Source organism: Oncorhynchus tshawytscha, unplaced genomic scaffold, assembly GCF_018296145.1.
Source record: "Oncorhynchus tshawytscha isolate Ot180627B unplaced genomic scaffold, Otsh_v2.0 Un_scaffold_3672_pilon_pilon, whole genome shotgun sequence".
Classification (NCBI taxonomy): domain Eukaryota; kingdom Metazoa; phylum Chordata; class Actinopteri; order Salmoniformes; family Salmonidae; genus Oncorhynchus; species Oncorhynchus tshawytscha.
The window spans coordinates 45,001-71,285 of NW_024609769.1; the positions used below are offsets into that span (position 1 = coordinate 45,001).

Genomic DNA, 26,285 nt, shown 5'->3' on the forward strand with positions numbered 1-26,285 from the left:
GTCCCTGCTCCATTCACCTCGACAGACAGACAGACAGCAGACTACCTGGAGCAAGGAGAAGTGGACTCCATTACCTGACAGACAGACAGCAGACTACCTGGAGCAAGGAGAAGTGGTCCCCGCTCTCCATTCACCTCGACAGACAGACAGCAGACTACCTGGAGCAAGGAGAAGTGGTCCCCGCTCTCCATTCACCTCGACCGACAGACAGACAGCAGACTACCTGGAGCAAGGAGAAGTGGTCCCTGCTCTCCATTCAGACAGAGACAGAGACAGAGACAGACAGACAGACAGACAGACCGGCAGACAGCCTGGGTGGCTGAATAACAAATCCTGGAGCATTTATGTGCCTTTCTGATACACCAAGATGATACCAAGAAGCTCTGTTTCTGTCCAAGATCACCCACCAACATCATACAGACAGGTACAGTATGGACTGGCTGGTGGGCAGACATGAGCTGGTGTGAAGGTAAATGTTATTGTCTGAGGTGAAGTTACATGGTTATCAGCTAAGCTAATTAACTAATTATCAACCAATTAGTGAATTAGGCCTCATTAAAGTCTCTCTAGGCTCATTAGGGAAGCAGATGACAAAATGCAATACAAAATGCAATACAAAAACATCCATCAAGATTAATTCATCAGATTGAGTTCACTACGGTCACTCACAAACACGCCTGTCTGTCAATCATCCAAATGTATTTATGAAGCCATTTTACCACCAATACTGGTTACGTAATGTGACCGACACACACAGACGCTAAGGCAATAAAGCAACCACAGCAGAAGCGTGTGCAGGGCTCCACGCTGGCCTTTTTAACAAGGAGCACGTGTGTGACTAAATTGAAAAATGGAAGCGCACACAAATACATTTAGGAGCACAATAAAAAAGATGAGGTAATAAAGCCAGAATCCTTCATTTTTCTAGGCGCACTGGTGCTCCTAAATAAAATGTCTAGGTTGCACAGCAAAATATTTAAGAGCATATGCAAGTGAAATGGTTGCACTGTAGAGCCCTGCTGTGTGAGAGAAACAGAGAAATCCCGGTAGGTAACTCTGCTCCGGAAGGATCCCTGCCTGGCACATGGTGCTCCCGAAGAGCAAGAAGTATAATCTAACACGTCTAGGTGTAATATAATCTAACACGTCTAGGTGTAATATAATCTAACACACCTGGTGTAATATAATCTAACACGTCTAGGTGTAATATAATCTAACACACCTAGGTGTAATATAATCTAAGACGTCTAGGTGTAATATAATCTAACACGTCTAGGTGTGATATAATCTAACACGCCTGGTGTGATATAATCTAACACGTCTAGGTGTAATATAATCTAACACGTCTAGGTGTAATATAATCTAACACACCTAGGTGTAATATAATCTAACACGTCTAGGTGTAATATAATCTAATACGTCTAGGTGTAATATATTCTAACATCTATGTGTAATATAATCTAACACGTCTAGGTGTAATATAATCTAAGACGTCTAGGTGTAATATAATCTAACACATCTAGGTGTAATATAATCTAACACGTCTAGGTGTAATATAATCTAACACGTCTAGGTGTAATATAATCTAACACGTCTAGGTGTAATATAATCTAACACGTCTAGGTGTAATATAATCTAACACGTCTAGGTGTAATATAATCTAACACGTCTAGGTGTAATATAATCTAACACGTCTAGGTGTAATATAATCTAACACGTCTAGGTGTAATATAATCTAACACGTCTAGGTGTAATATAATCTAACACATCTAGGTGTAATATAATCTAACACGTCTAGGTGTAATATAATCTAACACGTCTAGGTGTAATATAATCTAACACGCCTAGGTGTAATATAATCTAACACGTCTAGGTGTACATAATCAGACACTAGGTGTAATATAATCTGACGTCTAGGTGTAATATACATCTAACACACGTCAGGTGATCCAACACATGTCAGGTGATCAACACACAGCCAATCAGACACCAACACATGTCAGGTGATCAACACACAGCCAATCAGACACCAACACATGTCAGGTGGTGATCAGGTGATCACACAGCCAATCAGACACCAACACATGTCAGGTGATCAACACACAGCCAATCAGACACCAACACATGTCAGGTGATCAACACACAGCCAATCAGACACCAACACATCAGGTGATCAACACACAGCCAATCAGACACCAACACATGTCAGGTGATCAACACACAGCCAATCAGACACTAACACATGACAGCAGTGGAAACAGCAGAGCCAGAAGACTGGTAGGTAGTGTAACTCTGCTCTTGGGCTCCCTGCTCATTGTTCCTGGCTGGTGCCTGGACATACAGTAGATATATCTGCCATCTCATTACTGTGTAGATGTGAGTTTGGGGAGTGTCATTAGGACTGGCCCCCCTCGGTTAAAGACACTCTGTTACAGAAGCTAGCCGGCTGCTTTAACGTTTCATTAGAGCTTGTGAATAAACAGTGGGCCTGTGGAGATGTAAACTGGGAGAGGATGAACGGTGGGGAGGATTGTGACACGTGAACCAAGAGAGGGAGGTTGGAACACAGAATGAATGACTATATAATATGAAGGTCTTTTTATGCCATTAGGAGTCTGTGCTGTTCAGTGGGCCTGTGGAGATGTAAACTGGGAGAGGATGAACGGTGGGGAGGATTGTGACACGTGAACCAAGAGAGGGAGGTTGGAACACAGAATGAATGACTATATAATATGAAGGTCTTTTTATGCCATTAGGAGTCTGTGCTGTTCAGTGGGCCTGTGGAGATGTAAACTGGGAGAGGATGAACGGTGGGGAGGATTGTGACACGTGAACCAAGAGAGGGAGGTTGGAAGACTTTCTATTCTATTCTATTATCTTCCATTCTACTCTGTGCTGTCCTCAAAATGTGACCTGTTAGAGAATGAATGGGGGGGAGGAGGAGTCAAGACAGGTAGGTTGGAACCATTAGAACGGTGGTATTCAAAGTGGGGGGGCAACAGGGGAACTGCAGTGGGGTCGCCCCCAAAACAATGTATAATAAGATATGTTTTTTTAGAAAGATAATTTGACTGAGTAAATTAATTTATTGGTTTTGTTTTCATTTTGATAAGAGATGAAAATGTAATGAAGGTTATTCATTGCTATAAAAATCAACATGTGTTATTAGATTTGGGGTGGCGATACATTCTGAAAATGTTTGAGATCCAATATAATACTTTGTGTTCTGTGTTTAATTATTTGGTTTAAAGATAGAAATTGAATGACTATAATATAATGACTATGTGTTAGTGTGTTTCTATGGTTCGGGAGGCTTTCCATGCGGATCTAAAACTGGCTCTAAAAACATTTAGGAGACAACAAGTCCAAGAAAATAACATTGGACTGGTGAACACAGCCTGGTGACTAGCCTGGTGAGGGAGGCAGGCAGGCGGGGAGGTAGGTGGGTAGGCAGGTGGGTAGGCGGGTAGGCAGGTGGGTAGGTAGGGAGGTGGGTAGGTGGGTGGGTGGGGAGGTGGCTAGGTGGGTGGGTGGGGAGGTGGCTAGGTGGGTGGGTGGGGAGGTGGCTAGGTGGGTGGGTGGGTGGGTAGGCAGGTGGGCAGGTGGGAGGTAGGGAGGTGGGTAGGTGGGTAGGCGGGCGGGTAGGTGGGTAGGCGGGCGGGTGGGTGGGTGGGTGGGTGGGTAGGTGGGTGGGGAGGTGGGTGGGTGGGCGGGTAGGTGGGTAGGCGGGTAGGTGGGTAGGCGGGTGGGTGGGTGGGTGGGTAGGCAGGTGGGTGGGTAGGTAGGGAGGTGGGTGGGTGGGTGGGTGGGTAGGCAGGTAGGTAGGTGGGTAGGCGGGTGGGTAGATGGGTAGGTAGGTAGGTAGGTAGGTGTCTTTCCAGCCGGTAAAGAGAGATGACAGTGTTACATTATCAGCACACTTATAGAACATTGATTGTTCAATATCTCTTTACTCTCCGATGTAACACCGTATTGGAACCGGTTGAAACTGGAAAATCCATTTAACATCTCAAAGTGAAAAGTTAAATGACAGACCGGCTTCTGGTTAGATGGGGACCTGAAAGTGTGTTTGTGTGTCTCACCTTGAGTGGTCTGAGGGCAGATCCAACCTTGGTGCAGCAGTGACTCTCTGCTATCTCCAGGTGCCTGCCCCTCCTCTGGAGCACCTAAAGGACCTCAATGAAAACAAGTCTCAATGTGCTGTTGTTCCCTAAACAAGCAGTTAATAAGCCCTGAGAGGTATGAGCCTCGTCTGTGCCAGAACGGACCAGTGTTTGTTCCATTCTCAGTGTTATTACTTATGAATCTTGTCTTGGATGTCTGGTTTTTAATTGTTATATAAACACATTGAAACAGAGAGAGATGCTTATAAACAGGGTAAGGTGACCGGGGACAATAGTTTGGTGAAACAGTACAAATACGACCTACGCAGATGGATCAACATGGTGAAACAGTACAAATACGACCTACGCAGATGGATCAACATGGTGAAACAGTACAAATACGACCTACGCAGATGGATCAACATGGTGAAACAGTACAAATACGACCTACGCAGATGGATCAACATGGTGAAACAGTACAAATACGACCTACGCAGATGGATCAACATGGTGAAACAGTACAAATACGACCTACGCAGATGGATCAACATGGTGAAACAGTACAAATACGACCTACGCAGATGGATCAACATGGTGAAACAGTACAAATACGACCTACGCAGATGGATCAACATGGTGAAACAGTACAAATACGACCTACGCAGATGGATCAACATGGTGAAACAGTACAAATACGACCTACGCAGATGGATCAACATGGTGAAACAGTACAAATACGACCTACGCAGATGGATCAACATGGTGAAACAGTACAAATACGACCTACGCAGATGGATCAACATGGTGAAACAGTACAAATACGACCTACGCAGATGGATCAACATGGTGAAACCCAAGTACAGGGACAAAGTAGAGGAGCAATTCAGCGGGTCGGACACAGATACGTGACAGGGGCTCCTAACGGTCACGGAGTATAAAAACAAATCCAGCCACATTAAGGCCACCCTACCGCCGCCCCGCCGCCCTACCGCCACCCTACCGCCGCCCCACCGCCCTACCGCCACCCTACCGCCGCCCCACCGCCCTACCGCCACCCTACCGCCGCCCCACCCTACCGCCACCCTACCGCCGCCCCACCGCCCCCGCCGCCCCACCGCCGCCCCACCCTACCGCCACCCTACCGCCGCCCCCGCCGCCACCCTGCCGCCTCACCGCCGCCCCCACCGCCGCCCCTACCGCCGCCCCCTACCGCCGCCCCACCGCCGCCCACCGCCACCCTACCGCCACCCTACCGCCGCCCCACCGCGCCCCCTACCGCCGCCCTACCGCCACCCTACCGCCGCCGCCCACCGCCACCCCACCGCTGCCCTACCGCCGCCCTACCGCCGCCCTACCGCCACCCTACCGCCACCCTACCGGAGGAGCTGAACACCGTTTTCTCCCGGTTTCAGCACAAAGAGCCGCTGAGAACAACGTGGTCTACACGGAGGACCTATGGAAGTCATTTGAACGTGTTAACCCTCGCAAGACTACCGGCCACCATCATCCCTGTTCCTAGAACGCAAAAGTAACTCAACTGAGTGACTATCGACCAATAGCACTCACTTCCGTCATCATGAAGTGCTTCTAGAGGCCAGTCAAGGTTCAGATCAACTCCTCCTTCCCAAACACACTGGACCGTCTACAGTTCACCTTCTGCCCTGACAGATCCACGGACCAGGCAATCTGCACCGCACATGACTCTTTTCTCCCCCCCCCGACTTTTGCTCTGCCCCCACTCCAACGGCATTAATCACCGTTGCAGTTGTTAATATGCATACTATAGATACATGTTTTTCTAATGCATTGGACTTGGTCCCCCCACCTCCTCAATGGTCATGCTGCTCCCCCTATGGTCATAGTCTTTACTCTGCCCCCACCTCCTCAATGGTCATGCTGCTCCCCTATGGTCATAGTCTTTACTCTGCCCCCACCTCCTCAATGGTCATGCTGCTCCCCCTATGGTCATAGTCTTTACTCTGCCCCCACCTCCTCAATGGTCATGCTGCTCCCCCTATGGTCATAGTCTTTACTCTGCCCCCACCTCCTCAATGGTCATGCTGCTCCCCCTATGGTCATAGTCTTTACTCTGCCCCCACCTCCTCAATGGTCATGCTGCTCCCCCTATGGTCATAGTCTTTACTCTGCCTGCACCCTAATGGACATGTATTCATCATCCCTGCTACAGTTCTGAATTTACACTGATATTTATATTGTATTTAGGACCATGTTCATGATTTTATTTCACTTGGTCCTGCATGTTGGAGCTCAGAGCCTAATATTTCTACTGTACCCTGCAATCCCTCCTGTAACCCTGAACATGTGACCATTAGACACTCTGAATCTGAACAACAATCACACCTGTACACCTAGACACTCTGAATCTGAACAACAATCACACCTGTAACCCTGAACATGTGACCATTAGACACTCTGAATCTGAACAACAATCCCACCTGTAACCCTGAACATGTGACCATTAGACACTCTGAATCTGAACAACAATCACCTGTAACCCTGAACATGTGACCATTAGACACTCTGAATCTGAACAACAATCACACCTGTAACCCTGAACATGTGACCATTAGACACTCTGAACAACAACCTCTGAACAACAATCAACACCTGTAACCCTGAACATGTGACCATTAGACACTCTGAATCTGAACAACAATCACACCTGTAACCCTGAACATGTGACCATTAGACACTCTGAATCTGAACAACAATCACACCTGTAACCCTGAACATGTGACCATTAGACACTCTGAATCTGAACCACAATCACACCTGTAAGAACATGTGTCCATTCAACACTCTGAGGTTGAACGACAATCACACCTGTAACCCTGAACAGAGGACACTCTGAATCTGAACAACAATCACACCTGTAACCCTGAACATGTGACCAGGACACTCTGAATCTGAACAACTCACACTGTAGCTTGTCCTGGAGACAAACACACAGAGGACAGTCCTCACACTGGAGACAAACACACAAACACAAAGAGACTGAGGTGGTTTCAACAGTCTGAGGAGGACTGAAGGTGTTCTACAGTTTCAACAGTCTGAAGGTATGAGAGGACTGTAGGTGTTCTACAGTTTCAACAGTCTGAAGGTATGAGAGGACTGTAGGTGTTCTACAGTTTCAACAGTCTGAAGGTATGAGAGGACTGTAGGTGTTCTACAGTTTCAACAGTCTGAAGGTATGAGAGGACTGTAGGTGTTCTACAGTTTCAACAGTCTGAAGGTATGAGAGGACTGTAGGTGTTCTACAGTTTCAACAGTCTGAAGGTATGAGAGGACTGAAGGTGTTCTACAGTTTCAACAGTCTGAAGGTATGAGAGGACTGTAGGTGTTCTACAGTTTCAACAGTCTGAAGGTATGAGAGGACTGTAGGTGTTCTACAGTTTCAACAGTCTGACTCTGGCTCTGGAGGGAAGGGGTTTTAATAGGGGAGTGAGGAGACCCCCCTTTCTGTTTTTTTTTAACACCCTTCGTCACATGTTATAATTATGCAAGCTCAGTAAAGCTCAGTAAAGCTCAATCAAGCTTAAATAGAGCATTTGAAATGATTTCCAATAGTATTTGAACCCAGGTCTGGCTGCATGCCACCAGCTCACGTCAGCTCTGTGGCATCACCTACAACAGGGAACAATGGGACCAATGGCAGGTGTGGCATCACCTACAACAGGGACCAATGGCAGACTGGCTTTTAGTCATCAACCTCCACATTCCTTACAGCCAGAGGTCATAACAAATTCCATCCCATCCCATTCTTATTTAAAAACAACCCCCCCAAAAAAAGAACATTTTCCCCACAATAGATATGCAGCTGTATGGTTTTCAGCGTTGGTGATAACTGAGACCCACCTTGGCTTTGATCTTTTCCATTTGGTGTTCAACCTCTTCAATATCTTCAGTGTTCTCCAGACGCTCGTACACCACACTGCGTGTCCCTTTAATCAGGTTCAACGGCAGCACTGACATACCATACGCCTGTAGAGAATGAAGAGGAACAGACAATTAATAACATAGTATAACAATAACATAGTACTACACTGATATACCATACACCTGTAGAGAATGAATACAAACAGACGATTCAATAACATAGTATAACAATAACATAGTACTACACTGATATACCATACACCTGTAGAGAATGAATACAAACAGACGATTAATAACATAGTACTACACTGATACACAGTGGGGCAAAAAAGTATTTAGTCAGCCACCAATTGTGCAAGTTCTCCCACTTAAAAAGATGAGAGAGGCCTGTAATTTTCATCATAGGTACACTTCAACTATGACAGACAAAATGAGAAGAAAAAAATCCAGAAAATCACATTGTAGGATTTTTTAATGAATTTATTTGCAAATGATGGTGGAAAATCAGTATTTGGTCAATAACAAAAGTTTATCTCAATACTTTGTTGGCAATGACAGAGGTCAAACGTTTTCTGTAAGACTTCACAAGGTTTTCACACACTGTTGCTGGTATTTTGGCCCATTCCTCCATGCAGATCTCCTCTAGAGCAGTGATGTTTTGGGGCTGTTGCTGAGCAACACGGACTTTCAACTCCCTCCAAAGATTTTCTATGGGGTTGAGATCTGGAGACTGGCTAGGCCACTCCAGGACCTTGAAATTCTTCTTACGAAGCCACTCCTTCGTTGCCCGGGCGGTATGTTTGGGATCATTGTCATGCTGAAAGACCCAGCCACGTTTCATTTTCAATGCCCTTGCTGATGGAAGGAGGTTTTCACTCAAAATCTCACGATACAAGGCCCCATTCATTCTTTCCTTTACACGGATCAGTCGTCCTGGTCCCTTTGCAGAAAAACAGCCCCAAAGCATGATGTTTCCACCCCCATGCTTCACAGTAGGTATGGTGTTCTTTGGATGCAACTCAGCATTCTTTGTCCTCCAAACACGACGAGTTGAGTTTTTACCAAAAAGTTCTATTTTGGTTTCATCTGACCATATGACATTCTCCCAATCTTCTTCTGGATCATCCAAATGCTCTCTAGCAAACTTCAGACGGGCCTGGACAGGATTTGAGTCCCTGGCGGCGTAGTATGTTACTGATGGTAGGCTTTGTTACTTTGGTCCCAGCTCTCTGCAGGTCATTCACTAGGTCCCCCCATGTGGTTCTGGGATTTTTGCTCACCGTTCTTGTGATCATTTTCGTGAGATCTTGCGTGGAGCCCCAGATCGAGGGAGATTATCAGTGGTCTTGTATGTCTTCCATTTCCTAATAATTGCTCCCACAGTTGATTTCTTCAAACCAAGCTGCTTACCTATTGCAGATTCAGTCTTCCCAGCCTGGTGCAGGTCTACAATTTTGTTTCTGGTGTCCTTTGACAGCTCTTTGGTCTTGGCCATAGTGGAGTTTGGAGTGTGACTGTTTGAGGTTGTGGACAGGTGTCTTTTATACTGATAACAAGTTCAAACAGGTGCCATTAATACAGGTGACGAGTGGAGGACAGAGGAGCCTCTTAAAGAAGAAGTTACAGGTCTGTGAGAGCCAGAAATCTTGCTTGTTTGTAGGTGACCAAATACTTATTTTCCACCATAATTTGCAAATAAATTCATAAAAAATCCTACAATGTGATTTTCTGCATTTTTCCCCCTCATTTTGTCTGTCATAGTTGAAGTGTACCTATGATGAAAATTACAGGCCTCTCTCATCTTTAAGTGGGAGAACTTGCACAATTGGTGGCTGACTAAATACTTTTTTGCCCCACTGTACCATACACCTGTTAGAGAATGAACACAAACAGATGATTCAATAACATAGTACTACACTGACATTCCATACACCTGTTAGAGAATGAATACAAACAGATGATTCAATAACATAGTACTACACTGACATTCCATACACCTGTTAGAGAATGAATACAAACAGATGATTCAATAACATAGTACTACACTGACATTCCATACACCTGTTAGAGAATGAATACAAACAGATGATTCAATAACATAGTACTACACTGACATACCATACACCTGTTAGAGAATGAATACAAACAGATGATTCAATAACATAGTACTACACTGACATACCATACACCTGTTAGAGAATTAATACAAACAGATGATTCAATAACATAGTACTACACTGACATTCCATACACCTGTTAGAGGCAATCAGCAGTTGAAACAATCACAAAGCCCCCCTGTGTCCTGAATGACACTCCATTTATACTTTTGACCAGGGCCCACAGGGGTGCACTATGTAGGGAATAGGGTGCCATTTGGGACGCAGACATGAAACAGACCGTTTCCATCACATTATTACAGTGGTGCCAAGGCCCTTTAGTGTCTGTGAATCTGTAGCACGTGTATGTGAACACACCTACCACCTACGACCCACACTCCATGACGCATGACTGTACAGAGTGGAGATGTATAGGGAGCAATAACACACACAGCTATATCACGTTACAGCTGTACCCCTCCGGCTCCATGTCATTCTTTAAATGGTGCAATTCGCAATTGTGCTGCACGGAGCTTGTGTGTGAATCTGCAGCCAGCAACCATTTTGTGTGTAGAGAAATGACATGTAGGCTTCTGGCTGGCTCTTTCTCTCTCTCTCTCTCTCTCTCTCTCTCTCTATGCAGCTCCAGACGATATTTACAGCCTAACAGCGCCCCCCAGTGACAGCACTGAGGAGAGAGGAACGCTCCAGCATTCAGAGACAATGAATAAACTCATAGAAAAAAAAGAAAGGACGTTGAAGGCAAGAAATGGCCTTTGAGGGAATAGCTTTTTAAAAACAGCAAATCAGCTATTATTTGAACAAGGACTGTTGCAACACATCAATAGACTAATTCCTCTTCCTTAAATAAAGAGAGAAAGACAGGAAAGAAAGAAGGAAAGAGCAGAAAGAGTCAAAAATAGAAAAGGAGAGGTGAGGAAAGGAGAGAAAGGAGAGGAAAGGAAAGGAGGAGAGGATAGGAATGGAGAGAAATGAGAGATAAGGACAGAAAATTAGAGAAATGAGAGATAATGAGAGGAAATGAGAGATAAGGAGAGGAAAGGAGAGCAGAGGAGAGGAAAACAATGGAAATGAGAGAAAAGAGAGAAAACAGTGGAAAGGAGAGAAAATGAGAAAAAGAGGTAAGAGATGAAAGGAAAGGAAACGAGGGAAAAGGAGGTAGAAGAGGAAATGAGAGAAAACTAGGTAAGAGATGAAATGAGAGAAAACAGAGGAAAGGAGGTAAGAGAGGAAATTAGATAAAATAGGGGAAATGAGAGAACATAGGGGAAATGAGAGAACATAGGGGAAATGAGAGAACATAGGGGAAATGAGAGAACATAGGGGAAATGAGAGAAAAGAGAGAAAGGACTCCGGGTGCTCAGTAGCACATCCCATTCAGAGTGTTGCCGGGGCAGAGGTGGGGTGAGGCACCTGGCAGGCACAATACAGCATGCTTGAACATCATCAAAAATGAGAGGAGAGGGCAATCTCTCTCTCCAATAACCTGCTCAGCGGCCAATCAATACATGTTGAGAATAACTGAAGGGCAGGCCAAACACACACACACACACACACAAGTACTGCGTGTAAACACCAACCTGGGCGCTGCCATTTTACCAGCTATTTCATAATAAAACAAAAGAGCGTTTTGTGAGATTACACCTTAACCCCGCCAAGAGAGGCTGACCTCCTCGTCTCTCCATTGAAGGTTTCATTCCGAGGCTGAAAAGGGAAATGCTGGATCACTCTGAAGTCCTTTTTCCCTGAAAAACAAACTATTTTACTGGCTGGTGAGTGTTAGGTGACATTAGAGGGAGAGAGCAGGAGAGCATCAGGGGATGAAGGCATGAGGCAGGGCCAGACCTATTATTAGTCCTAGCTTCTGCGGTGGATGGATCTCTGCTAGGGGCTGTGTCGCACCTCCTGCAATGAATCACGGGGCCTCTTAAGGCCGGAGCATGTCCCGAATACCAAGCAGCTCGCTCATAAAAGAAGAACCTGTCCCCCTGTTCATATCCCTAGGAGTGTGTGTGTGTGTGTGTGAGAGAGAAGCACATCCCTTCTTCTCCGATGTGCTGCCTCCTTAACATGAGAAAAATACAAACCCGACGCGACCGACCGACACAGGTGCCTTGACTCTTTTCCTCTCCAGCCCAGAGCTGTAACCCTCTGACATGAGTCACAAGTACAGGAGGGGGTGGAGTTCAACCCATTGGAAAAAGACATGACAAATAACTGTAGAATATACAGAGAGACGTCTAGTCTGTAGAGAATGAGAGTGTAATCATTGGCTGGAATCTTAAAGAGAGATATCTGACTGAGGGAGGGAGTGCTATTGAGAAGGGACCGGACCCCAGGCACAAGACACCTCTTTGTCCCCTCCTCTGGTCTCCGTTAGGGCAGGAGAGAGAGGGGTCTCTCTTCGGAGAGGAGTGGGAGAGGGGGGTCTCTCTTAGGGGAGGAGAGGGGGTCTCTCTTAGGGGAGGAGTGGGAGGGGGTCTCTCTTAGGGGAGGGTGGGAGGGGGCTCTCTCTTAGGGGGAGGGGGGTCTCTCTTAGGGGAGGAGAGGGGGGGGACTCTCTTAGGGGAGGAGAGGGGGTCTCTCTTCGGAGAGGAGAGGGGGAGTCTCTGTTAGGAGAGGAGAGGGGGTTTCTCCTTAGGGGAGGAGCGGGAGGGGGTATCTCTTAGGGGAGGGGACGGAGGGGGTCTCTGTTAGGAGAGGAGAGGGTCTCTCTTAGGATAGGAGAGGGGGTCTCTCTTAGGAGAGGTCTCTATTAGGAAAGAAGAGGGGGTCTTTCTTAGGAGAGGTGAGGGGCCGTCTCTCTTAGGAGATGAGAGGGGGTCTCTCTTAGGAGAGGAGAGGGGGTCTCTCTTAGGAGAGGTGAGGGGGTCTCTATTAGGAAAGGAGAGGGGGGGTCTCTATTAGGAAAGGAGAGGGGCCGTCTCTCTTAGGAGATGAGAGGGGGGGTCTCTCTTAGGAGAGGAGAGGGTCTCTTTAAGCGGCCTGTGGATTTATTCCCCCCCCCAAGTTCTTTTTAGCAAATAATAATAATTATTGGACATACATTAAAAACAGTATTCCCAATATTCCCAGCATTCCCAGTATCCCCAGCATTCCCAGTATCCCCAGCATTCCCAGTATCCCCAGTATTCCCAGTATCCCCAGTATTCCCAGTATTCCCAGTATCCCCAGCATTCCCAGTATCCCCAGCATTCCCAGCATTCCCAGTATCCCCAGCATTCCCAGTATCCCCAGTATTCCAAGTATCCCCAGTATTCCAAGTATCCCCAGTATTCCCAGTATTCCCAGTATCCCCAGTATTCCCAGTATCCCCAGGCATAATAGAGAGACACATGGGATGGTATGCAAATGTAAGCAAGGTTTGAAATTGTTATATTTTAGTCAAAGCTATTTGTTTGGGTTTCTCGCTGTCAATTTGCCAGCTACAAATGATTAGTAATTATGCTCTGGACCCCCGACCATCCGCTCCAGAAACAAATCGGTCCGCGGCTGAATGTAGTTGATGATCCCTGCGCTAAAATACAGTTAGGAATATAAAAAGAAAAAGTTTCAAAGTGACAACCTTCCTGGATGTGTCCCAGAGGGCATCCTTCCCCTACAGTGGGGCAAAAAAGTATTTAGTCAGCCACCAATTGTGCAAGTTCTCCCACTTAAAAAGATGAGAGAGGCCTGTCATTTTCATCATAGGTACACAAAATCCAGAAAATCACATTGTAGGATTTTTAATGAATTTATTTGCAAATTATGGTGGAAAATAAGTATTTGTCAATAACAAAAGTTTATCTCAATACTTTGTTATATACCCTTTGTTGGCAATGACAGAGGTCAAACGTTTTCTGTAAGTCTTCACAAGGTTTTCACACACTGTTGCTGGTGTTTTGGCCCATTCCTCCATGCAGATCTCCTCTAGAGCAGTGATGTTTTGGGGCTGTTGCTGGGCAACACGGACTTTCAACTCCCTCCAAAGATTTTCTATGGGGTTGAGATCTGGAGACTGGCTAGGCCACTCCAGGACCTTGAAATGCTTCTTACGAAGCCACTCCGTTGCCCGGGCGGTATGTTTGGGATCATTGTCATGCTGAAAGACCCAGCCACATTTCATCTTCAATGCCCTTGCTGATGGAAGGAGATTTTCACTCAAAATCTCACGATACATGGCCCCATTCATTCTTTCCTTTACACGGATCAGTCGTCCTGGTCCCTTTGCAGAAAAACAGCCCCAAAGCATGATGTTTCCACCCCCATGCTTCACAGTAGGTATGGTGTTCTTTGGATACAACTCAGCATTCTTTGTCCTCCAAACACGACGAGTTGAGTTTTTACCAAAAAGTTATATTTTGGTTTCATCTGACCATATGACATTCTCCCAATCTTCTTCTGGATCATCCAAATGCTCTCTAGCAAACTTCAGACAGGCCTGGACATGTACTGGCTTAAGCAGGGGGACACGTCTGGCACTGCAGGATTTGAGTCCCTGGCGGCGTAGTGTGTTACTGATGGTAGGCTTTGTTACTTTGGTCCCAGCTCTCTGCAGGTCATTCACTAGGTCCACCCGTGTGGTTCTGGGATTCTTGCTCACCGTTCTTGTGATCATTTTGACCCCACGGGGTGAGATCTTGCGTGGAGCCCCAGATCGAGGGAGATTATCAGTGGTCTTGTACGTCTTCCATTTCCTAATAATTGCTCCCACAGTTGATTTCTTCAAACCAAGCTGCTTACCTATTGCAGATTCAGTCTTCCCAGCCTGGTGCAGGTCTACAATTTTGTTTCTGGTGTCCTTTGACAGCTCTCTTTTTAAGTGGGGGAACTTGCACAATTGGTGGCTGACTAAATACTTTTTTGCCCCACTGTATATAGTACACTACTGTTGACCACAGCCCTAAATGACCTGGTGAAAAGTAGAGCACTTTATAGGCAATAGGACACCATTTGGGATGTACCCTCCCTCTCTAATTCACCCAGAGGCCCTGGTCTACCCCAGGTCAATTTACTGGCATCTGATTAGATCGAAGGAAATGAATCTCCTCACCTGTTCTTTCCCCCATCAGCATCTTAACGCCGGCGATTTAAGAGCGAGGGGCGGATGGAAGAGGAGAGAGGAGGGGGGGGCCTCCAGAGCCATAAGTCACTGTGCTAGCCAGGCTTTTAAATCAAGCCAGAGAAGACTTCAGTGATCAGATGACGCATGAGACTGCAGATTTTCAGACACCATTAGCCTTGTAGGGTGAAGTTTCCCCCAGAGGATGACCTTGCACTTTCCTCCCTAATGGTTCAGGTTGGGGGACATTCAACTGATCCTTGATCTGTACCTAGAGGAAACTTCACCCCAGAGCCCTCACCCCTCCTTGAGTCAATCTACTTGAGGCGGAGGATGTCCTAATATGGCCACCGTACAGGACTGGGTGAGGCCCACAGGAGGTGGGTGGCACCTTAATTGGGGAGGACGGGCACGTGGTGGTAATGGCTGGAGTGGAAATCAGTGGAATGATATCAAATACATCAAAACACATGGTATGATGTCATTCCATTGACTCCGTTCCAGCCATTATTATGAGCCGTCCTCCCCTCAGCAGCCTCCACTGTTGACGGCCCTCGTCTACTCTGATATGCAACTACCTCAGTCGAACACAGAGTTGGGTAGTCTGGGACTGTGATATACTGCCATACGCATATGGAAATATAATAGACGCATTAAAAAGTCACTGTGCCGATCATTTTCATTGTAATGTCATCGGAAAGGTGAAATGGAACCCTAAGGCGTATTAAACGAGCACTGATTCACAGAGTGAGTGGTTCGATAAACGGCGTAACGTTTTCATGGAATTTCCCCAAAAATCTGTCACAGAAATAAATACATTTAGGAGAGACAGATACACTTTGGAGTGGTTCAGGTTGAAATTAAATGTAGCCTATGAACTATTTTAATGGATTTGGACCTACACCCACAGAATCCAAGTTAAAAAAACATCATCAAGTGAAATATTCTGAAAGGACGGAATTATAAAAGAAGCAACATAAAAGGAGCATGTGGGTTTTTTACAAGTAGGTGTCAAATTCTGTGGTAAGTCACTGTGTAGGTAGCAGCAACATAATACCAGTGGTATGTCACTGTGTAGGTAGTAGCAACATAATACCAGTGGTATGTCACTGTGTAGGTAGCAGCAACATAATACCAGTGGTATGTCACTGTGTAGGTAGCAGCAACATAATACCAGTGGTATGTCACTGTGTAGGTAGCAGCAACATAATACCAGTGGTATGTCACTGTGTAGGTAGCAGCAACATAATACCAGTGGTATGTCACTGTGTAGGTAGCAGCAACATAATACCAGTGGTATGTCACTGTGTAGGTAGCAGCAACATAATACCAGTGGTATGTCACTGTGTTGGTAGCAGCAACATAATACCAGTGGTATGTCACTGTGTAGGTAGCAGCAACATAATACCAGTGGTATGTCACTGTGTAGGTAGCAACATAATACCAGTGGTATGTCATAGGTAGCAGCAACATAATACCAGTGGTATGTCACTGTGTAGGTAGCAGCAACATAATACCAGTGGTATGTCACTGTGAAGGTAGCAGCAACATAATACCAGTGGTATGTCACTGCAACATAATACCAGTGGTATGTCACTGTGTAGGTAGCAGCAACATAATACCAGTGGTATGTCACTGTGTAGGTAGCAGCAACATAATACCAGTGGTATGTCACTGTGTAGGTAGCAGCAACATAATACCAGTGGTATGTCACTGTGTAGGTAGCAGCAACATAATACCAGTGGTATGTCACTGTGAAGGTAGCAGCAACATAATACCAGTGGTATGTCACTGTGTAGGTAGCAGCAACATAATACCAGTGGTATGTCACTGTGTAGGTAGTAGCAACATAATACCAGTGGTATGTCACTGTGTAGGTAGCAGCAACATAATACCAGTGGTAGCAACATAATACCAGTGGTATGTCACTGTGTAGGTAGCAGCAACATAATACCAGTGGTATGTCACTGTGTAGGTAGCAGCAACATAATACCAGTGGTATGTCACAGTACCAGTGGTATGTCACTGTGTAGGTAGCAGCAACATAATACCAGTGGTATGTCACTGTGTAGGTAGCAGCAACATAATACCAGTGGTATGTCACTGTGTAGGTAGCAGCAACATAATACCAGTGGTATGTCACTGTGTAGGTAGCAGCAACATAATACCAGTGGTATGTCACTGTGTAGGTAGCAGCAACATAATACCAGTGGTATGTCACTGTGTAGGTAGCAGCAACATAATACCAGTGGTATGTCACTGTGTAGGTAGTAGCAACATAATACCAGTGGTATGTCACTGTGTAGGTAGCAGCAACATAATACCAGTGGTATGTCACTGTGAAGGTAGCAGCAACATAATACCAGTGGTATGTCAGGTAGCAGCAACATAATACCAGTGGTATGTCACTGTGAAGGTAGCAGCAACATAATACCAGTGGTATGTCACTGTGTAGGTAGCAGCAACATAATACCAGTGGTATGTCACTGTGAAGGTAGTAGCAACATAATACCAGTGGTATGTCACTGTGAAGGTAGCACATAATACCAGTGGTATGTCACTGTGTAGGTAGGTACCAGTGGTATGTCACTGTGTAGGTAGCAACATAATACCAGTGGTATGTCACTGTGTAGGTAGCAGCAACATAATACCAGTGGTATGTCACTGTGTAGGTAGCAGCAACATAATACCAGTGGTATGTCACTGTGTAGGTAGCAGCAACATAATACCAGTGGTATGTCACTGTGAAGGTAGCAGCAACATAATACCAGTGGTATGTCACTGTGTAGGTAGCAGCAACATAATACCAGTGGTATGTCACTGTGTAGGTAGCAGCAACATAATACCAGTGGTATGTCACTGTGTAGGTAGCAGCAACATAATACCAGTGGTATGTCACTGTGTAGGTAGCAGCAACATAATACCAGTGGTATGTCACTGTGTAGGTAGCAGCAACATAATACCAGTGGTATGTCACTGTGTAGGTAGCAGCAACATAATACCAGTGGTATGTCACTGTGTAGGTAGTAGCAACATAATACCAGTGGTATGTCACTGTGTAGGTAGCAGCAACATAATACCAGTGGTATGTCACTGTGTAGGTAGCAGCAACATAATACCAGTGGTATGTCACTGTGAAGGTAGCAGCAACATAATACCAGTGGTATGTCACTGTGTAGGTAGCAGCAACATAACACCAGTGGTATGTCACTGTGAAGGTGCAACATAATACCAGTGGTATGTCACTGTGTAGTAGCAACATAATAGGTAGCAGCAACATAATACCAGTGGTATGTCACTGTGAAGGTAGCAGCAACATAATACCAGTGGTATGTCACTGTGAAGGTAGCAGCAACATAATACCAGTGGTATGTCACTGTGAAGGTAGCAGCAACATAATACCAGTGGTATGTCACTGTGAAGGTAGTAGCAACATAATACCAGTGGTATGTCACTGTGTAGGTAGCAGCAACATAATACCAGTGGTATGTCACTGTGAAGGTAGCAGCAACATAATACCAGTGGTATGTCACTGTGAAGGTAGCAGCAACATAATACCAGTGGTATGTCACTGTGTAGGTAGTAGCAACATAATACCAGTGGTATGTCACTGTGAAGGTAGCAGCAACATAATACCAGTGGTATGTCACTGTGAAGGTAGTAGCAACATAATACCAGTGGTATGTCACTGTGTAGGTAGTAGCAACATAATACCAGTGGTATGTCACTGTGAAGGTAGCAGCAATATAATACCAGTGGTATGTCACTGTGTAGGTAGCAACATAATACCAGTGGTATGTCACTGTGAAGGTAGTAGCAACATAATACCAGTGGTATGTCACTGTGAAGGTAGTAGCAACATAATACCAGTGGTATGTCACTGTGAAGGTAGCAGCAACATAATACCAGTGGTATGTCACTGTGAAGGTAGCAGCAACATAATACCAGTGGTATGTCACTGTGTAGGTAGTAGCAACATAATACCAGTGGTATGTCACTGTGTAGGTAGCAGCAACATAATACCAGTGGTATGTCACTGTGAAGGTAGTAGCAACATAATACCAGTGTACTAAGGTGAGAGGCAGACTCACTCAGCCTACGTCCCAAATAGGACCCTATTTCCTACATACACAGTGTATGGGCCCTGGTCAAAAGTAGTGCACTATATAGGAGAATAGGAATAGAAGAGTGATGGATATGATTATCATGGTTAAACGACTATACTAATGCCGTCACCTTCCTTTTCAATGGTTTGATACAGTGTGAGATGTATTTTTATCAGACAAGTCTGTATCCTTCCTGTCATTGACAAGCTAGATAGAAACACAATAAAGTACCATAACTTGTTGAAGTGCTAAAGTACAGCGAGGGCATAATCACAGGTCTAGTGATGATGCCACCGGGATTGATTGACGGTAGGCTTTGTTGAGCTGAGAACATGCAGTGTGACTTACACTAGCTGAGGTCATGGTTGAACGTGTGTCTGTGATGTCAACAGCTACGGTGTGCAGGATCAGGTACAGAACAGAGAGGCTAGTGATCTAGGATCAGGTACAGAACAGAGCAGAGAGGCTAGTGATCTAGGATCAGGTACAGAACAGAACAGAAGAGAGGCTAGTGATCTAGGATCAGGTACAGAACAGAACAGAGAGGCTAGTGATCTAGGATCAGGTACAGAACAGAACAGAGAGGCTAGTGATCTAGGATCAGAACAGAGAGGCTAGTGATCTAGGATCAGGTACAGAACAGAACAGAGAGGCTAGTGATCTAGGATTATGTTCAGAACAGAACAGATATGTCCTGCCTTACATACCTACACGTACGCTACGGTCACAAGACGCAGGCCTCCTAATTGTCCCTAGAATTTCTAAGCAAACAGCTGGAGGCAGGGCTTTCTCCTATAGAGCTCCATTTTTATGGAATGGTCTGCCTATCCATGTGAGAGACGCAGACTAGGTCTCAACCTCTAAGTCTTTACTGAAGACTCATCTCTTCAAGGGTTCATATGATTGAGTGTAGTTTGGCCCAGGAGTGTGAAGGTGAACGGAAAGGCTCTGGAGCAACGAACCGCCCTTGCTGTCTCTGCCTCGCCGGTTCCCCTCTTTCCACTGGGATTCACTGGCTTACTGGTGCTCTTTCATGCTGTCCCTAGGAGGGTTGCGTTACTTGAGTGGGTTGAGTCACTGATGTGATCTTCCTGTCTGGGTTGGCGCCCACCCTTGGGTTGTGCCGTGGCGGAGATCTTTGTGGGCTATACTCGGCCTTGTCTCAGGATGGTAAGTTGGTGGTTGAAGATATCCCTCTAGTGGTGTGGGGGCTGTGCTTTGGCAAAGTGGGTGGGGTTATATCCTTCCTGTTTGGCCCTGTCCGGGGGTATCATCGGATGGGGCCACAGTGTCTGACCCCTAATGTCTCAGCCTCCAGTATTTATGCTGCAGTAGTTTATGTGTCGGGGGCTAGGGTCAGTTTGTTATATCTGGAGTACTTCACCTGTTCTATCCAGTGTCCTGTGTGAATTTAAGTATGCTCTCTTTAATTCTCTCTTTCTTTCTCTCTCTCGGAGGACCTGAGCCCTAGGACCATGCCTCAGGACTACCTGACATGATGACTCCTTGCTGTCCCCAGTCCACCTGGCCGTGCTGCTGCTCCAGTTTCAACTGTTCTGCATGTGATTATTATTATTTGACCATACTGGTCATTTATGAACATTTGAACATCTTGGCCATGTTCTGTTATAATCTCCACCCGGCACAGCCAGAAGAGGACTGGCCACTGGATCAGGAACAAAACAGAACAGAGAGGCTAGTGATCTAGGATCAGGTAAAGAACAGAACAGAGAGGCTAGTGATCTAGGATCAGGTACAGAACAGAGGCTAGTGATCTAGGATCAGGTACAGAACAGAACAGAGAGGCTAGTGATCTAGGATCAGGTACAGAACAGAACAGAAAGGATAGTGATCTAGGATCAAGTACAGAACAGAACAGAGGCTAGTGATCTAGGATCAGTTACAGAACAGAACAGAGAGGCTAGTGATCTAGGATCAGGTACAGAACAGAACAGAGAGGCTAGTGATCTAGGATCAGGTACAGAACAGATCAGAGATGCTAGTTATCTCCCTTATTCATTAGGATCTAAGAGGTTTAATTAACTGATCCTAGATTAGCCCTCCTACTCTGAGATGCCTTGTGGATAAAGACCCGGGTCCCCCCTGTCCAAATAATCTTATTCATTATGATCTAAAAGCTTAACTGATCCTAGATCAGCACTCCTACTCTGAGACACAGTGAATACGTTCTCTGGCCTCTAAGCAGTAGCCAGATGGCCCTATAAGATCCACATAATAGGTGATAGCTCCATTCTGCATCTGCTGTGGTCAAATATTAATTCGCTCACACCTCAGAAAGTTGGACGAAAAACACTCTTGTGAAGGTTACAACTTGCTTACTCTTGAATTTAGTTAAAGTGCACCCACCAGTCTGGGACTGGGCTGTAGCAGAGAGAGAGGCAGAGAGAGAGAGGCAGAGAGAGAGAGGCAGAGAGAGAGAGGCAGAGAGAGAGAGGCAGAGAGAGAGAGAGAGAGAGAGAGAGAGAGAGAGAGAGAGAGAGAGAGAGAGAGAGCTGCTCTGTTAGGGAGTTATCTAGGACAGTTTATATACACCCTGGGTTGTTTGAATTAAGGGGGAGTGGCCACCTCGGCACAAAGACTAGTGATAAATAAACCCTGCAGAGTCATGGAGGATACGGGACCTGTCACTTAGGTTCCATTAGGTTAATCATGCAGAATAATAACACACAGCTGCAGTGATAAATCACATGGACCCTGAAGAAACACAGAGAGGCTGAGGACTGGAGGCTGGGCTGGAGTGGGTTGGAGAGGGAGAGAGGACTCCAGTATGGAGAGACCAGGGAGAGAAGAGAGGACTCCAGTATGGGGAGACCAGGGAGAGAGGAGAGGGAGAGAGGACTACAGTATGGAGAGACCAGGGAGAGAGGAGCGAGGACTCCAGTATGGCGAGACCAGGGAGAGAGGAGAGAGGACTCCAGTATGGAGAGACCAGGGAGAGAGGAGAGAGGACTCCAGTATGGAGAGACCAGGGAGAGAGGAGAGAGGAGAGAGAGGACTCCAGTATGGAGAGACCAGGGAGAGAGGAGAGAAGACTCCAGTATGGAGAGACCAGGGAGAGAGGAGAGAGGACTCCAGTATGGAGAGACCAGGGAGAGAGGAGAGAGGAGAGAGAGGACTCCAGTATGGAGAGACCAGGGAGAGAGGAGAGAAGACTCCAGTATGGAGAGACCAGGGAGAGAGGAGAGAGGACTCCAGTATGGAGAGACCAGGGAGAGAGGAGAGAGGACTCCAGTATGGAGAGACCAGGGAGAGAGGAGAGAGGACTCCAGTATGGAGAGACCAGGGAGAGAGAGAGAGGACTCCAGTATGGAGAGACCAGGGAGAGAGGAGAGAGGACTCCAGTATGGAGAGACCAGGGAGAGAGGAGAGAGGACTCCAGTATGGAGAGACCAGGGAGAGAGGAGAGAGGACTCCAGTATGGCGAGACCAGGGGGAGAGGAGAGAGGACTCCAGTATGGAGAGACCAGGGAGAGAGGAGAGAGGACTCCAGTATGGAGAGACCAGGGAGAGAGGAGAGAGAGGACTCCAGTATGGAGAGACCAGGGAGAGAGGAGAGAGGACTCCAGTATGGAGAGACCAGGGAGAGAGGAGAGAGGACTCCAGTATGGAGAGACCAGGGAGAGAGGAGAGAGGACTCCAGTATGGAGAGACCAGGGAGAGAGGAGAGAGGACTCCAGTATACAGAGACCAGGGAGAGAGGAGAGAGGACTCCAGTATACAGAGACCAGGGAGGAGTGAAGGAGAGTAGGGGATTCTGCAGCATTCTCTCCCTACGAACAGAGGGGAGAGAGAAGAGAGGGTTGAACAGAAGATAAAAGGGTGTGAGAGAGAGAGAGAGAGAGGGAGAGAGAGAGAGAGAGAGAGAGAAAGAATGAGAGAACTCCCAGCCTCTGATTTGTCTCCCACAAGGAAGCCTATTTGTGTGATTGACTCAGCATCACAACACAGCACATCAAAACACAAAGCTTGCTGGGAGACTTGATTTCCTGCAGGCCTATCTCACCAAGCCTCTTTAACAACATGGGGTCAACCCAGCAAAGCTTGAAAGACCAGCAACGTCTGCATCCCAAATGGCACCGTATTGACTTAGGGCACTATTTTGGGCTCTAGTCAAAGTGCACTATATAGGGAATGAGGTGCCATTTGGAACGCATGCAACATCTTTATCCTCCAGAAGCTCCCACGTGGCGCAGCGGTCTAAGGCACTGCATCTCAGCGGTCTAAGGCACTGCATCTCAGCGGTCTAAGGCACTGCATCTCAGCGGTCTAAGGCACTGCATCTCAGCGGTCTAAGGCACTGCATCTCAGCGGTCTAAGGCACTGCATCTCAGCGGTCTAAGGCACTGCATCTCAGCGGTCTAAGGCACTGCAGGTCAGCTAAGGCACTGTCTAAGGCACTGCATTTCAGCGGTCTAAGGCACTGCATTTCAGCGGTCTAAGGCACTGCATTTCAGCGGTCTAAGGCACTGCATTTCAGCGGTCTAAGGCACTGCAGGTCAGCGGTCTAAGGCACTGCAGCTCAGCGGTCTAAGGAACTGCATTTCAGCGGTCTAAGGCACTGCATCTCAGCGGTCTAAGGCACTGCAGCTCAGCGGTCTAAGGCACTGCAGGTCAGCGGTCTGAGGTGTCACTACAGACCCTGGTTTGATTCCAGGCCGTATCACAACCGGCTGTGATTGAGTCCCATAGGGCGGTGCACAATTGGCCCAGCGTTGTCAGGGTTTGGCCGGTGTAGGACGTCATTGTAAAGAAGGATTTGTTCTTAACTGACTTTAATAGTTAAATAAAGGTTCAATACAATAAAAAGAAGTGGCCAGTGTAATTATCCACTCTTTAAATAAGGACAGTGAGAAAGCAAAGTGAAGCAAATCAAATCAAATTTTATTTGTCACATACACATGGTTAGCAGATGTTAATGCGAGTGTAGCGAAATGCTTGTGCTTCTAGTTCTGACAATGCAGTAATAACGAGCAAGTAATCTAACTAACAATTCCAAAAAAAAAACTACTGTCTTATACACAGTGTAAGGGGATAAAGAATATGTACATAAGGATATATGAATGAGTGATGGTACAGAGCAGCATAGGCAAGATACAGTAGATGATATCGAGTACAGTATATACATATGAGATGAGTATGTAAACAAAGTGGCATAGTTAAAGTGGCTAGTGATACATGTATTACATAAGGATGCAGTCGATGATATAGAGTACAGTATCAACGTATGCATATGAGATGAACAATGTAGGGTAAGTAACATTATATAAGGTAGCATTGTTTAAAGTGGCTAGTGATATATTTACATAATTTCCCATCAGTTCCCATGATTAAAGTGGCTGGAGTAGAGTCAGTGTCATTGACAGTGTGTTGGCAGTAGCCACTCAATGTTAGTGGTGGCTGTTTAACAGTCTGATGGCCTTGAGATAGAAGCTGTTTTTCAGTCTCTCGGTCCCAGCTTTGATGCACCTGTACTGACCTCGCCTTCTGGATGACAGCGGGGTGAACAGGCAGTGGCTCGGGTGGTTGATGTCCTTGATGATCTTTATGGCCTTCCTGTAGCATCGGGTGGTGTAGGTGTCCTGGAGGGCAGGTAGTTTGCCCCGGTGATGCGTTGTGCAGACCTCACTACCCTCTGGAGAGCCTTACGGTTGAGGGCGGTGCAGTTGCCATACCAGGCGGTGATACAGCCCGCCAGGATGCTCTCGATTGTGCATCTGTAGAAGTTTGTGAGTGCTTTTGGTGACAAGCCGAATTTCTTCAGCCTCCTGAGGTTGAAGAGGCGCTGCTGCGCCTTCCTCACGATGCTGTCTGTGTGAGTGGACCAATTCAGTTTGTCTGTGATGTGTATGCCGAGGAACTTAAAACTTGCTACCCTCTCCACTACTGTTCCATCGATGTGGATGGGGGTGTTCCCTCTGCTGTTTCCTGAAGTCCACAATCATCTCCTTAGTTTTGTTGACGTTGAGTGTGAGGTTAAGCAGAGAGAACAGAACCGTGGGGTTAAATCCCTGCTGAGCAGGACGATACATCTTTAAAGAGAGAGAGGCTCTTTAGAAACTCAATCTATGTGACTATGTATTATCTATATAAAGAGGCCTGGTCTGCTTCAAATGGGGGACGACATGTCATTTCTTGAATAACAGCATTAAAGGCATATTTATATTTATATGTGTGTGTGTACGTAGCAACGTGCCTCCCACCTGAGGATCTGTCTCCTGTGTTTGAGAGGTGCAAAATCCACGTGTCACTTAAATCTCACTGGATTGATTGCTTTCCTTTTACTCCTGTGACTCTTTCATATTCGTGCCTGTCTTTTTGTTCCCTGTCAACGTTACGACCGTGGAAATGTCTGGAATGACCTGTCAAACACACCTAGTAATGGCTGTAATGGACTCAATGGGATACATTGTCTTTCCGTTGATTCTATAAGAATTTAACGCACCATCTTGACACTTACTGAACATCACAAGAAAGAGAACTGAACTTTATTTTGATGAGTGTTCATTTCTTGGAAAAAGTTAATTGAAAAAAGTTATAATTTAATACAGTTGGAATGTTTACTAATTAGATGCGCTGAAATGAAAGCAACTTCCGAGAAGGAACACTGGGATGATAGTGATATTATATCTGATCTCACAAACAATGTGAAGTATGTTTAGATCGGTGTAGCCAAGCGTTTTGATTTTAAATCCCATGGGTATCTTCCTTGACATAAATGTTTAGTAATGTCTGAGAACGTGACAACAGTAATTAATGAGGCAGTCTAGACGGCGCGGGTGAGCGCAGGTAGAGTAGAGAGAGCAGTTGTTTGGTGGTTGCAGCCTAGCTCCACCTCTTTATGTTCAATTACTAATATATGCAAATACACCTGGTGCATTTATGCAAATATGACACATATAACTGTTTTGAATTTAACATTCCAGATACAATAAGAAAATATGTAAATATATGAGTGCATTCTAAGAAAAAAGTGACATTTTACAAAAGTGACAATTATATC

The 26,285-nt window shown here is 46.0% G+C and overlaps 1 protein-coding gene across 1 annotated transcript in view; it reads right to left on the reverse strand.

The window, feature by feature from the left end:
• Positions 1 to 26,285, reverse strand: part of lmbrd1 (LMBR1 domain containing 1) — a 163,814-nt gene that overhangs the window by 22,098 nt on the left and 115,431 nt on the right. The window contains exons 8-9 of the mRNA XM_042317801.1: positions 7,980 to 8,105; positions 4,083 to 4,166 (exon numbers count right to left, since the gene is read on the reverse strand). Of these exons, the coding sequence (XP_042173735.1) occupies positions 4,083 to 4,166; positions 7,980 to 8,105 (210 nt within the window). The remainder of the gene's footprint in view (positions 1 to 4,082; positions 4,167 to 7,979; positions 8,106 to 26,285) is intronic.